Source organism: Dermacentor silvarum, chromosome 8 (genome assembly GCF_013339745.2).
Source record: "Dermacentor silvarum isolate Dsil-2018 chromosome 8, BIME_Dsil_1.4, whole genome shotgun sequence".
In the NCBI taxonomy this organism is placed as follows: domain Eukaryota; kingdom Metazoa; phylum Arthropoda; class Arachnida; order Ixodida; family Ixodidae; genus Dermacentor; species Dermacentor silvarum.
This window is the reverse complement of record NC_051161.1, coordinates 63,617,442-63,631,532: the sequence shown is the minus strand read 5'-3', so window position 1 is coordinate 63,631,532 and position 14,091 is coordinate 63,617,442. Positions and strand designations below refer to the sequence as shown.

The window sequence follows — 14,091 nt, the reverse complement described above, 5'->3', positions numbered from 1 at the left end:
AATTATGTAGTGAATTTGTGGCAGGTCACTTCATTAATGAAGATCAGCCGTGACTGACCTGTGTGCAAGTTGACCTATACCCGGAGAAGTTATTTGTCCATGCATGAACTAAGACTCGGTTTATTTCGCTATAGAACGCATACAAAAGTTGACTGTGCATCGGCTGCTTATTGTTGCATATTGTTAAAACCAATAATGCTACAAGTGAGTTCGACTGCACTTTCTGTCTCATTAAAATGTTTGGATGTTTGTCCCCTCTGCTTTTTTTGTGCAAACCAGTTATAATAATTATCAGTTATCACTATACAATTTTATTGGCACTTGAACATTGCTATTATGTGGGTTAGACTGTAGAGAAGATGCTTAGATGTTTTTTGGTGGTTGACGTTATTTGAATGGCAATAATCTGATGCCATAACAAGGTTGTAAGGTATTCATAGTAAAACCAGTAGAACAGCTAAGGCAGGATACTCCAAGCTACTTGAGGCCAGTCAAGCAGCCTTAGGTCAACTTACGAGTAGCATGTAGGTTAACAATTGCACTTTCCACATGCAGCAACCAGGTGTCCACCACCCGAAGACTCTCTCCTTAGGCTTGGTTGGAGACAGGTGTGTTCTGGTGGAGGCACGGTGTGTGCGGGCCACGGTGGTGACCGAGTCTGGACGTGTGGCCACTTGGTTGGACGACTCGCTGGCTGCAGTGGCCCCCAAGCTGGAGCAGCCCGCACAGAGCTTTCCCGAGTTCCAGCAGGACCCTGTGGTAGCGCTCCACGTCTGTTCCCTCTACTCGTGTGTGAGGCTGCAGTCGGGTGCTCTCTACTGGTGGTGAGTCTCATCCTCCCCTTCTGCACAGAAAACTAATGTACCGTATATACACAAACCTAACACACTCCTTTTTTGAAAAAGAAATAGGTCCGAAAATTACCTGCGCATTACAATCAGATATGAAACCAAAACCGTGTTCCTGGCAATGGCAGCAGCCTACCATCAGAGCCGTCAAAAGCAGTGTCATCGCCATCACGAGATGGGGGCAGAGCATGTTTTCTTGAAGGTTGCTGCAGGTTCATTTTGTGCTAGACTACGATCACTTTCCGAGGTACTATCACTTTCGTGAGATATTGCACGACTCTGCACCGGATGTGTCGGGGTAGACTGTGACCAGTGTTTCTGGCGCTGTGCCAAGTTCACTATCTGCGCAGATGTGCGCAGAGGGCCAGAAATGCTCACGGCCGCATATTTTGAAAAGTCCGGTGCAGAGTAATGTAAAATATAGTGAAATGGAAGGTAGCATCTTTGAAAGTGTTTGCTCAAGAATACTGCCTTGTGTGCTTGGTATCTGTGGCCAATGAAGCGCAAATGGCGACGTGCAGCTTTTATTATGAAAACTCCTTTAAAAAAAAATTTGCTTTCTGCGAAGGTCAATTTGCACGTCTCGTTTTTTCAGATCACGAACGTGGGGACATGCTACCGTAAAAACCCGCGTATAATACGAGGTTTTTTTCTAAATTTTACCATGTAAAATTTCTGCCTCGTATTATATGCGGATTCCAAAGTTTTCAACGTAAAATTTGCAGTTTCGGGTTCGTTTTTGCTCACTGCTATCATCATCAAGACTTGTAGCGGAGTATGCGTCATCTTGCGGTGGCGTCGGTAGGCTGCTGCTGCTTTCAACGGGCGCCATTTTGACCACGCTAAGAATCTGCACGTTCGCTAGTCTATTTTGCACGATGTCGGGACCGCGAAAGTAGTACCCAGCTGCCTTTAAGGGGGGACGCGGCTTTCGCATCGCGAAAAATGGCTAAAAAATCGATTTTTTGAAAATCAAATTTTCAGTTTCCTATAACTCTTATTCTATCTGATTCCGAAATATCATCACTGAAAACCAAGTAGAAGTGCTCTAAAAAAATTGTTGTATCAGCCAAGGTGCCGAAAAATTTCGCGGAAATCGCGAAAGAACGGCGTTTTTCAAGCCACGATATCTCCGGAACGGCGCAGCCGAGCGCCGCCATCTTGGTCTCGTTGGAAAGCGCATTTCTCCGTCTTCAAATTTGCCGCTTCAGCTATCTCCTCCATACAGAAACGAGCACACAAAAAGCCAATGATTGAAGGTCTTGCCGGAGCCACCGATTGGCCGCGCCCGCCACGTGACTCAAGCGCGGTTCGCCATTGGTCCGGTGCTCGCTCCGCGACGGCGTCGTCTGCTCCGCTTGTTGCGGTCTCCTCGCGAGCTCCGGACAGTTTCCGTAATCTCGACGAGTGTTAAAGCGGGCGCTATGCGGACATCGCAGTGGCGTGGCCGATCCCGCTTTTCGTGGACGTCTCAGACCCGCGGCTAGGCATTCCGAGCATCGGCGACGCGGACTTCGCGACAATGCTTCGGGCACGGAATCCTCGGACACGAGGCTAAGCCTTTCGCGCGTAGGCGCCTCCGCCTCCGACGCGCGGACTTCTCGGATCCTTGCCTAAGCATTTCGTGCATCGGCGCCTCCGACTGCGCAACTAAGCACATCGAGCGTCGACTCCTCGAGCCCGCGGCTACGCATTTCGCGCGTCGGCACATCGCTCATCGACAGTCGACACCTCGGACCCGCGGCTAGGCACTTCGCGCGTCGGCATCGCGAGCGTCGACTCCCCGAGCCCGCGGCCAGGCATTTCGCGCGTCGGCACCTCGGACTGCGGGCTAATCTAATCGAGCGTCGACTCCTCGAGCCCGCGGCTAGGCATTTCGCGCGTCGGCACATCGCTCATCGAGTGTCGACTCCTCGGACCCGCGGCTAGGCACTGCGCGCATCGGCACCTCGAGCGTCGACTCCTCGAGCCCGCGGCCAGGCATTTCGCGCGTCGGCACCTCAGACCCGCGACTTAGCACATCGCGCGCCGACTCTATTATCGTATTGCCACGATTTCTCGTACCAATACCTATCGTACCACCCTTTCATAAAAAGAACCTCATCATGAGCTCTGTTCACTAGGCCACTTGGGCTGGCACAGACACCTGGCTGCAGAAGTGAGGCATCATACAAAAGTACAGGCTGGAAAGCACCTAGCAGTTGCATTGCTGCCTATCTATCAGTGGCTCTCCTAACATCCATAGCCATTGCCAATGGAAGATGATCCCAAAATTCAGTAACATGGTAGATTCTACCAAAAGAAAACAATGCCTCACTGACTGTACTAGAGACTGCTATCAATGAGGCAGTCTGCAGGTACAACACTAGAACTACTGTATATTTATGCCCACATAGTTCTGCACCTCACTTGGTTTGAAACCCAGGCATCATGCTCTTTGTAGAGCAGCAGTAAAGAATGCCATACAAACATGAAAAACACAGAACAAAGGCACAGCAGACCAGAGGCCACATGTCCAAGAAGCCCCACATCACAAAACACATCAAAGATAACAAATTTGGTGCGTTTTAGAGAACTGAAGAGATGGGGAAACTTTGAGAGCCGTTTTCTCAAAACTGTTTTTTCGCCTTTCTGCTCAGTTTCTGGAGCTGATTTCTTCGTTACCGTTTAGCCTATTTTGATTCTGTTTTTTTTGTCACGTTTCTTGGACTACAGTGCAGGTCGAGACAGTCTCGCATTTTTATCTTGACTTTTTATAAATTTATGGTGTGGCTATTCGCTCACTCCGAAAGTGTGCTTGGTGCGAAGGTAACTTCAAAAATGACTATCTAAAAAATTTGTGTTGCGAAAAAATAAAGTAAGACTGTCACGACCTCCAGCACGCATTGAGCTATGCATTCAATACTCAACGAGCCTTCCATCATGTTTTTTAAGCTCCCCAGGCCCTCCAGAAAGTTCAAGAGAGAAAAATTATGCTCAATAAAATGTTCTCAAGGTATCACTCTGAAACTTTTATGGAAGTATCAGGGAGACATTCTAAACATTTGTGCCAATTTTCATCAAAATCCATGAAGAAATCGGGAAGTTGATTTTCAAAGCCACGTCCCCCCTTAAAAGGAAAGTTATTTTAGCTGCCGAGGCCATTGGAAATTGCGCCGCAGGGCGGCACTTCGGCGTCACCGGGGCAGCGTTCACGGCTGGGATGACATCCCAGTTGCAAAGTTGCAATGGCGGCAGATAAGCGCATTTGGCCTTGGCAACGCCGTCGCTTCGGTGGCAGTGGCTCCCCTCGCCATCCCTCTCAACTTCCTCGTAGCTCCCCCCACCTTCGATTGGCTCCGCGCGCACCCGCCGCCGCTCTTGTCGGCGCGGCGCCCACTTAGCCCTTTCCCTGAAGTTTCGTTTTCTGCCATTGGTCGGGAAGTTGGCCAAGACATTGGCTCATGCAAGTGTGTTCCGGCGCGACGGTGAAACAGCGACCTTGCTTTTTGAGAGTGAAATTGCCGCCATGCATTCTTTTTTTCGTTTTCTTTTTCTCCGCGTGGTGTTGAGGGGTCTATCCTAAGCTTTTGCTCTATGGCGGTGTCGGAGCAATGCCGGTCAGAGGCGCCGCCGCATGATTTGGAGCTCTGCTGAGGGCATTGTCGGTGCGCCGTATGTTCGAATTAACTGTCGCAAATGCTTTCGCGTTCGAAGTACCGGTCGTTTTCGCCCATAGCAATACACATAACTTTGACGGGACCACAGCGTCAGTTCGAATTAAGTGTGTTCGAATTAACGAGATTAGATTCTCAATGCTTTCTGTGGGTTTTCCTCGCTCGCATTATAGGTGGGTGAAAACATTCTTTTTCGTTATTGCTATCCCCAAATAACACCTCGTATTATACGCAGTTTTTTACGGTATATTTTTCTTTTATAAATCTGGTACCAGTTACATTCAGGTGCATGTTAGGTTCGTGTGCGTGTTACATCCAGGTGCACTTTTATTTTCTTACTTTAAGTCCACGAAAATTGAGTGTGTATTATATACAGGGGGCGCATTAGAATGGTGTAAAAATGGTAACAAATTTTCAAGCTTGAGCTTGAAGGATGTTTAAATAGTAATGTAAGAGCACGAGACATGTTGGTCGTAAGATGCTTGGTAAGCCATAAATTACAAAAATGATGGGTGGTCCTTGCCTATCAATTGAGGTGCGACTTGGATTATGGCGTTTAGCCTGTCAAATTGATGGATGCTTCAGATTATTCAGGGGTGGTATTCTCGGAACAATTGCTTTCTGGGATGTGGTCACTTTCACAAGATTTTGCACGACTTGGTTGCGGATTTGTTACCGGAGATAGCAAGCTTGGCAGAGTGCCAGGAACTTCGTCAGCCGTATATGTCGACGCGACCGGTGCCGAGTCGCATAAAGTCTTGCGAAAGTTGTACCATGAAAGTGATCACTTGGGAATAATAGCGCCCTAAAAAGCAACCGGTATGGCCTGTGCAAATATGAACACAGGCTTTTTTTAAGCAGCTGCTTCATCAACGATTCTGCGCTCAAGTTTGGTTTATCTTTGTTGTCCTGTGGATGCAGGGGTGTGCTGCCCTTCAGCCAGCGAAAGAAGCTCTGGGAGAAGGCGACCTCCCGTGCCAAGAAGCACAAGATGTCCAGCCACGCATCTGAGATTGTGGCTGGGTCACAAGTGTGCATGCGCAACAGCCCCATGTACCACCCTGGGGCCTTAGCCTTCACCACAGCAGGTGGCTTGCCTAGGGTTGGCCAGCTCCTTTCGGCTGCCTGGAATCTGCCGGACACCTGTCAGTTCAAGATCCTCAGGTGAGTTCACCACTCCAGCATAACATGGATAAACAGCAACTGTGCAGAAACTAGCGCCCTGTCACGCTGCACCCAAACTGTGTCAAAGCATCTTAGAGTAGTGACACATTTACCATCCAAATTTTTGGATGTAGAATAGACTGCCAGTAGCATGATACTGAAATCTAGACAGTCTAGAGATTTGACTTGAGTGGGAGGAAGCAACATTTACTATTGCTTGAGGTTCTCCCGGTAGCTGGGAAATTTATTCAATCCTTTGTTCACTGAACTTTATGTGCACTGCTCGCCAGTCAAACTAAATCCACACACGAGATCGATCGAAAGAGCGCTCACAAGAAGACACAGCGACAGCCGAAAAAAATTCCAGCAATCGCATTTGGATATGGATACGGCTTTGTCTATACGTTTGTCAACATGTCAACTGCTATATAAGACGAGAGGTGACTTTAGCCTGCTTCCTTTCAAGCTAACATTTCGACTTGTAGTATTCCTGTTTATACGGTAGTTAAATATTTAACCAGAATATACACACAGTACAAAAAGATGGGGGGAGGCATTTATTGCACCTTCATTACAATGGCTAGCTGAATTGAACGTTACATGGGGATAGAACACACTGAGGAATTATGAGCAAGTTTGACTCACCACTACTGATTGAATACTGTATTTATTCAATTATGAGGCAAGGTTCTTTCCCAGAATTTTTAGCCTTGACATCACCCCCTGCCTTATATGCGAATTTATCTTTAGGTGCGGCTTCATGGCAGCGCCAATTTCACCTTACAGTGTGGCTTTACGGCAACGCATGCTGTGGTGCCGTGAAGCCACACCTGAAGCAAAATTTGCATATAACTCGCACTTTGCGTGTTCAAGCCCCCCCCCCCCATATTATGGTCGGCATTTTGTATTTTGGCTGTGTTAGTAATTCCGTATTTCAGGCGATCCTCGCCGAGTCTCGATAATCCGTCGGCTACTATGTATTGCCTTACATTGGTGTGCATACTCTTTTTTTTTTTTTTTCTTGGGTCCCCCCAATTGCATCCTCGCTTTATAATCCTGACCGCCTTATAATCGAATAAATACGTTATGTTTTCCCAATGCCGGACACCAACACCCAAGTCACTTGTTGGTGCAGTCACGCAAACGGAGACACGTTCGAACGATCAGGAAGGTTGCTGCTGGTCAGTCCCACAGAGTGCACGGACGAGAGCGCATAGTCGGTCTGCTCACGCTGCTGTCTTGCAGCCAAAGAGGATGAAACAAGTTCGTCTTCCACGCGAGTATCTATGCTGTCAGGTGACTCTAGACTCTGAACACTGGTGCCATCTCCCGTGCTACTGTGCAACCACACCGACTTACCACATGTGCTAGCGGAGAAGCCGGATACCAGGAGATGCAAGAGCCATGTTGGGAAAACATCAGGGGATGCAAGAGAGTCAAATGTAATTACAGGCTTAGTGTCTGAAAGGCAATTAGTAATATCAGCAATTGCCTGGGTATAGCTTATGGCAGTGATGGATGCTTGTAATGCAGTATAGCTGTGTTCCATTTAAAAACTTGAGGCGAGCCTTATGTGGTGCTGGAATTTTTGTCAGGAATGCTTATTCATTCCAAGTAGCATGTGACAGTGCCCTGAAGAGGGTTTGATAATTGGGCATGTCTGAAAATGTTGGCTTTCGGAATTTTTTTTAATTGATGGGCCATGCCTTCACACAGTGTAAGAATGCAAGTGAGAGAGGTCGATAGAGGACAAAAGCAACATAGAGGCTGTTTTGCCTTCCTTTTATTGTTGCAGAAGTGATATGTATTAACTATTTCATGTCCAGGACACTTGGAAGTATACAGATCTAGCCACTCATATCCTCAATGTAAAACATTGTGAGAAACGATGAAAGCGAAGCTGCTACATGATGACATAGTGATAATGAGAACAAACACATCAGCCAACTCATTTTACTAAAACTCCTTTATATATACAGTCAACGTCCTATTCCTAGGGGCTGCGAAAACGTCTGAAAAATCGAGCAGTCTGAAAAAACGAATGCATGCCTTTTAATGCCCCTAAGGGCTCAAATTGGCACGGGCATGTCTGAAATAGTTCTGAAGGCCTGTCAGTACAGTCACCAACCGATTTTCCGGACTTCGCGGGGACCGAAAAATAGTCCAAAAACCGAACAATCCGAAAAACTCGTTCAGCCTAAAGAAAATTTATGAGGCTTAGAGTGGCATAAAAAAAATCTTTAATAATGCTCTGCCTCATAACTGCGCTTGGAGATTTGCGCAAGACTGATGTCGTCTCCGCATACAGTCGACAGGAGGGTCACCGCGTTGGCGATCGCTGTTAGCGGAAATCGCCATAGAGATCGAAGGAATGAGGCCCGTTACTTCGTGCGTGGCCTCCGCGATGAGCTCCAGCCGTCTCATTCAGCGCATAGCCCAGCGGTGAAGTGCAATCTTGCTAAGCCTGTAACGGCTCAGCAACCGTGCGCTGCCAAAGCTGATCGTGGAGGCCACGCTTCGCAACACTTGGCTCTCGCGAAGGACAGGAGGTGGCGTTGGTCACACAAATGCGAAGCCGCACACGTCTTCGAGGCGCATACACCACGTGCAAAATAGCAACTGAACTTAAAAAAGAATGAAAAAATAAAAAATAAATTTCTCAAAGTGATTATGACGATAGCGCTGACCGAAAAAAGAATGAAAAACGAAAGTGTCGTCCCCTAGAGCGTTTTCTCAGCTAAGGAAGAGCGGGCATGGCCTCCGAGACTGGAAGATAGCGTACGCATTAAAGCCCCTCTATATAAAAAAGTAGCGAAACTCCTCCTCCTCCGCCTTCCCTCCTCCTTGTTTCTCCTCTCTTTTGCGCTCCTTTCTCGACCGTGGCGCCGCCTACACCGCTTGAGACACGTGCACTTGTTTGTTTCACTGTTGACCGCTTTTCACCGGCTAACAAATGTTAAACGTTATCACTCGGCGCCGGACGCACCTGCATGTATCGGAAGTTTCGCGAACGTTATCGATGCGTCTATCCTTGTCTGTTGTCACCGACGCTTATGTAATCTGATTGTTTGAGTGTCGCGAACTGTGTAGTACTTTCTGTAAGACACGCGGGCACCAGGGATTACTGTTGAACCTTCGATGACTCATGTATGAAAGCCGACGCGTTTCGCCGCTGATCAAATTTTGATGATCGCCGACTGTGTTCGCCGCTATCGTTGTGCTCCTCGCCAGTCGGTAGTCGCTTCCCGGGCGAAAATGGCGATGGAGTGCGATCGTAAACAAACGCAGCGAGCGCCCGGCGGCGCGACGGCCCACGTGATGCCATTAGGCCAATAGCGACGCGGCGACCGCGTTGGACAGGGTGTGCGAGAAGGAGGCGGCATTCTTCAAAGCGTGTCGCTACTTTTTATATAGAGGGGCTTTAGCACGCATGCATATCTCAATCTTGGAAGCTTTAGAGCGGGCCACTGGAAGCCAAGTCTGGGCAAGCCAGCGGAAAATCCAACATGGCGGCCTTCAAGAACGGGTAGCGTGGCTGGGAACGAGCAATTTAGTCTGGAAAATCGAACTTTAGGGCCTAAATTCGTCCGAAAAATCGGTTGTGATAATGCTTTAGCTCTATGGGAACCTTGAAGGTGCATTTATGAAGTCTGGAAACTCCAACAAGTTCGAATTTTTTTAGTCCAAAAAATCCGTACTGTACACTTATTTAGGCGGAGGATGCATGCGTGTATAATTAAGGAATACATACTGTGTCCCGTGACAATTGTGCCTTCCCACTCTTGGTATGCTTCGCTGCCAGTGATGGGAAAGGTGCTACAATTGCTCCAAGCTGCTACATTTCGCTGAAGCTGCTACATCCATGCTACAAATGAGTGAAACTGCTCCAAAGGTGCTCCAAGGCGTGGCCTTTAAGATTACCTGGCACCGAGCCGTGCAATCTTGGAGGCCACAATTGAGAGGACTTTTCGCTGAAGCCAGGAGGCAGTTACTACACCTATGCGCAGATTGCCTTCGCATCTCCTGCCATTCAAAAACTGAGATAAGCCTATGCAATCCAGTGCACAGGTTGTGCCAGCCAGGCGGGGTTGCCAGGTTTAGTGACTTCTCGCCAAATTGGCTACTTTTAGAGGCTCTTGGCGACCGAAAATCGTGGTTGGTGACTTGGCTACTTTCTGGCTACCTTATCGGGGGTAATTCGTATAGGTAGGGACCAAATCAATTGCATTCTCTCCAACGGCTCCCTCAACAGGACAACCCCAAAAGCCAGATCTCGGAAGTCCATGATTTTGTGTTTTGCAAACGCCGGAAGTAAATCCAGAAGCTGAAACATTACAGCCTTCATATGGCCAGTGGGCCTCTTCAACTTGTCATCCGGGGCTGTCTAGGACTGCTCGATGCGCTTCACACACAACACGCATTGGCTGCAATACCACCTTGGGCAGTCCGGAACTGTCAGGGACGGATAATTTAATCTCTTCTTGACGAAGTAACAGTGCTCATCTTGGACCAGTTAACTGCAGGTCCTGATATGCCATTTGACAGATACTGGCATCAAGTTTTCATAATGGAGGATGCTCAAGGTGGGCTGAAATATCCACTTCTATCAAAGCTAGTCAAGGCACTTCTATCAATTCCACATTGTAACGCTGATGTCGAGCGTGGGTTTAGTGAAAATTCAAGAGTCCTGCATGGCAGGTCAAATCTTTCTTTGTCAAGCATAAATGGCATGTTTCACATCATGTCATATGCACAGAGGTTTGACAGCAATCCGTGCCTGTTTTCAGTTAATGCAGATGTTGTCAGGGCTGTCAAGGGGGCATCAAAACGATATGTGAGAGTGCCTTGCAGTTGAACGCAGAGCACCAAAGCGCCTTTGTACAGATGCAGAGCAAAATTCAACCAATACGAATGTGAGCTAAACTCAAGCTAAGAAGGAAGTGGCTGAGGCAGAACGAATGTTCAAAAATGCGGAATTGTTGGTTCAGCGGGGCATGAAGCTGATGAACTCAGACATTGAGTGGCCAGGCAAAGCTCATTCAATCAAGACAAAAAATGAGTGAAAGTATTTCTCACTTGGATGCTGCAGATAAGGGGAAGAAAGTGTAGTGATGTTTCACGCAGCTGACATTCATGTTTTGTGTTTTTGTTCCCATTATGCTGCCAGTGAACTCGTGCTTGCACTGTATTTTGCACTTCATTTTAGCAATACTAAAGCTAGCCATTTCTTAAAAGGCATGTATAATTTATTTATTAGGCAACAATGTAATAAATTCAATAAATACTGCTTTTGGCCCATTTTTATTTTTTTGCAACCTGCTACAAAAGTGAGGGCAGCTGCTATAAATCGTCATTCTTTCCTGCTACAAAACCTGCTCCAAAATGCTTTTGGCTATTTACATCACTGCACTGCGTAACTGCATTGAGGCGAAGCTGACTTTCAGGAACCGGCATTATGCAACACGTCATGCTTTCCGAGCTTCAAGACATTGGCAACGATTACCAAGTCGGAGTTGGCGCCATTGCTAACAGCAGCGAATTGTTTTAGTGAAAAACACGGCACCAAACAGCAAGGAGCTTGGTAGCGAATGTCGAAGTAGCTAGGCCTAGCGTTGCTGTGTGGGAGCTACGGCTGCCAGCGTATCTGCATGCTAGAGCGCCAGTTTGAAGAGGCGAGATAATCAAAATGGCGGTGCTGGTGGCTACGATTAGTGCCATTTCGGACTTGCGGTCATGGAAAAAAAGGGCGGAAAATTGGATGGGCGAAGGTTTTTTTGTGTCCGAAATTTCAGACGTTTTTATACACTCTATGGGGGGTATGTGGTGGTGCCGCGAAGGCGTTCGAATTATCGGGCATGTCCGAAAAATTGGGCATCCGGAAAATCGGTCGTTGACTGTATTATTCAAACTTGCAGCACAAGTCCAATCAGAAGTGTTTCAAGAAAAATTGTGGCACATTTTAAATGTCAATATGTAGTAAAAACTTGTTAAATTAAAAGTCTGCCGTACTAGAAAAAATGATCAAATTAATTGGATTTTCGAATTACCTGAAAAGAAAAAAAAACAGAAAAGGAAGAGCAATACTGCACGACACAAGCATGTCACAATTTTCCATTTTAAAGGACTACTCGAAGTAAACATTGATGCGGGATTGCTTGGTAAAGTAGTTCGCTGTACTGACAGTGGTAACGTTGGTCCCAGTAACGACTCTCTTGGATACGATATTGAAGGCCATGCACATATGTTGAAGGCCACTGCCTCCAACATAAGTGAACCGGGAAGCGTGCTGCAGCACGCGCTGGTCTTGGAGGCCACAACTGCAAACTACAAATTATTTGTTATATTTCGCGTTGCAAATTACGGAACTGTACAAAATCTACAAATTAACCTAACTTCCAATACTAATCGGAGATTGAATTATCGAGGTTTTACTGTATTCTCATTAGTGCTTTTGCGTTTGATGCACTATCTTGACATGTACAGTTGTGCACAACGCATTTGAAGTGTTAAAGTGACCCTCACAAGATTTGGGCATTGCAAATAAACAAGCACGGTGTGTGGATAATGTGGTGGCGATCGTGTCTACAAATTATGAAATGGACAGCTGCGTGGCACGAAAACAGCTAAAATTTCAAATAGGAGGCTGCGCGCCCTTCCTCTCGAAAGAGTCGTGCTTTCAGCGAGAGTCAGGGTCATGTTGTACTGCCTGCAGCATCACCAACCGTGTCATGGCATGTGACTTTGGCTAATCATGCAATATGAACCGCACAATGCTGTGCTGTAAGTGCACTGCTCAGCAAAAATGGAAAGGAAGAAATAAAATAGGTGGGGTTCATCGTGTGAATGCGATGGCTGTTTCTCGGCTCTGGTTTGGGAGAAGGCAAGGAAGGAACACTGCTTGGGGGCAGATGCCAGTTGAGGCAAAGGTAGAGAGTGCCTCTGTTGACAGTGAAGCTCAACTCCTGGCGGCATGGTAACAGGACAGTACATTTCTTCTATCACCTCCAATGATTAACTGATTAGAAACATTTTTGGCAAGACATTCCCTAGATGGTACTTTACAACTTCCAGTGTATAACCAATATTTGCAATTGGGCCTGGTTAGAGGCCCTTTATAGTCAGCGATGATTTTAAGCATTGTGCTTTGATGTTGACAAGCCTTGTGCATAGGTGTTTATGTTGTGTTCTATGTGTCTGCCTTCAGTGAGAAGAAAGCCGAGACATCTGACAGCTCCGGGGCAGGAAGCAGTGGTAGTGGTGGCGGCGGCAGCAGCAGCAGCAGCAAGGTGGCATCTTCCAGCTCAGAGACCAAGTCCTCGGACAGGACCGAGATGCCACCACCACCGTCGCCAGCCTCGTCAACGTGTAGCGAGCCAGCACACAGCCCCCTGCCACACAAGCGCAAGCACAAGGCCAGCACGTCATCGTTGGACGCGGCTTCTGAACGCCGGGATGAGGAGGAGTGGCATTTGCGTGACGTTGTCTTCGTGGAGGATGTGAAGAACATTCCTGTGGGGCGAGTCATCAAGGTGAGTCCCCACCGCGCCTTTTTCATAGGAGATAGTGCCCCGCTGTGGGTGTGAAAAGCAATGCCACATGAATCCATCTTGGCAATATTACGTGAAGATCTATTTCTTTCAAGTTGAGAGTATTCAGGAAGGAGTGGTAGTTTGACAGCTGACATTGTAACAGCACATACTGGTGGGCCTTGGAATGTAGCTGAACATGTACCATGCCAGCCCAGATAACAGTGCGCTGCAGTCATGAAGGCCGTGCAGGACTGTTGAACATGCAGTACTACGATGGTGTGTTACAAAGTTGCAAAGCTCTTGGTAAAAAATGTCTGCATGTGCCTGGCTTTCTGCCATGTTGTGATACCATGTACATGTCAAGCCACAGTTCACAGCCACTCCTGCCACAGTTGTTTTCTGTTGCTTTTATTCTACATGCGATGGGATTGAATTGCGTGAAGGAGCTCGAAGTCTGTTGGTGTGGTGTGAGCCCCACCTAACACAGCAAAAGCTCGTTAATTCTACCTTTGTTAATTTGGAAAATCAGATAATTAAAACTTGTCCTCTGGTCCCGGCAGGCATATGCATTATTTAATGCAATCAAACTCTCATTCATTCGGAAATATGTGGCTGCACGTAGGTAAATTCGGACAACTCTCGGAGAGGTGCAAATATGCGACACAAGAGCAAGAACAGCTCTAGCGTCCAATTGAAATGAAGCGGTGCCGTTGGCATCGCCATAGTCATCAGCAAAAATCATGCGTGAATGACAGCAACGCCAGAATGCTTCGTGCCTATTTGTGCCTTTAAGGGGGGACGCGGCCTTTGAAAACCGAAAAATCGCGAAAAAGGCGATTTTTGGAAAATCCCATATTCGGGCACTATGTCTTATAAACTACCATTTCTGTAAAT

At 47.2% G+C, this 14,091-nt stretch overlaps 1 protein-coding gene across 16 annotated transcripts in view; it reads left to right on the top strand.

Moving 5' to 3' along the window:
- Window positions 1-14,091, top strand: part of LOC119461340 (E3 ubiquitin-protein ligase UBR5) — a 135,201-nt gene that overhangs the window by 15,155 nt on the left and 105,955 nt on the right. For all 16 annotated transcript variants that reach the window (XM_049672497.1, XM_049672494.1, XM_049672489.1 and 13 more), the window contains 3 exons: window positions 556-824; window positions 5,426-5,668; window positions 12,873-13,197. In XM_049672497.1, coding sequence (XP_049528454.1) covers window positions 556-824; window positions 5,426-5,668; window positions 12,873-13,197 — 837 coding nt within the window. The remainder of the gene's footprint in view (window positions 1-555; window positions 825-5,425; window positions 5,669-12,872; window positions 13,198-14,091) is intronic.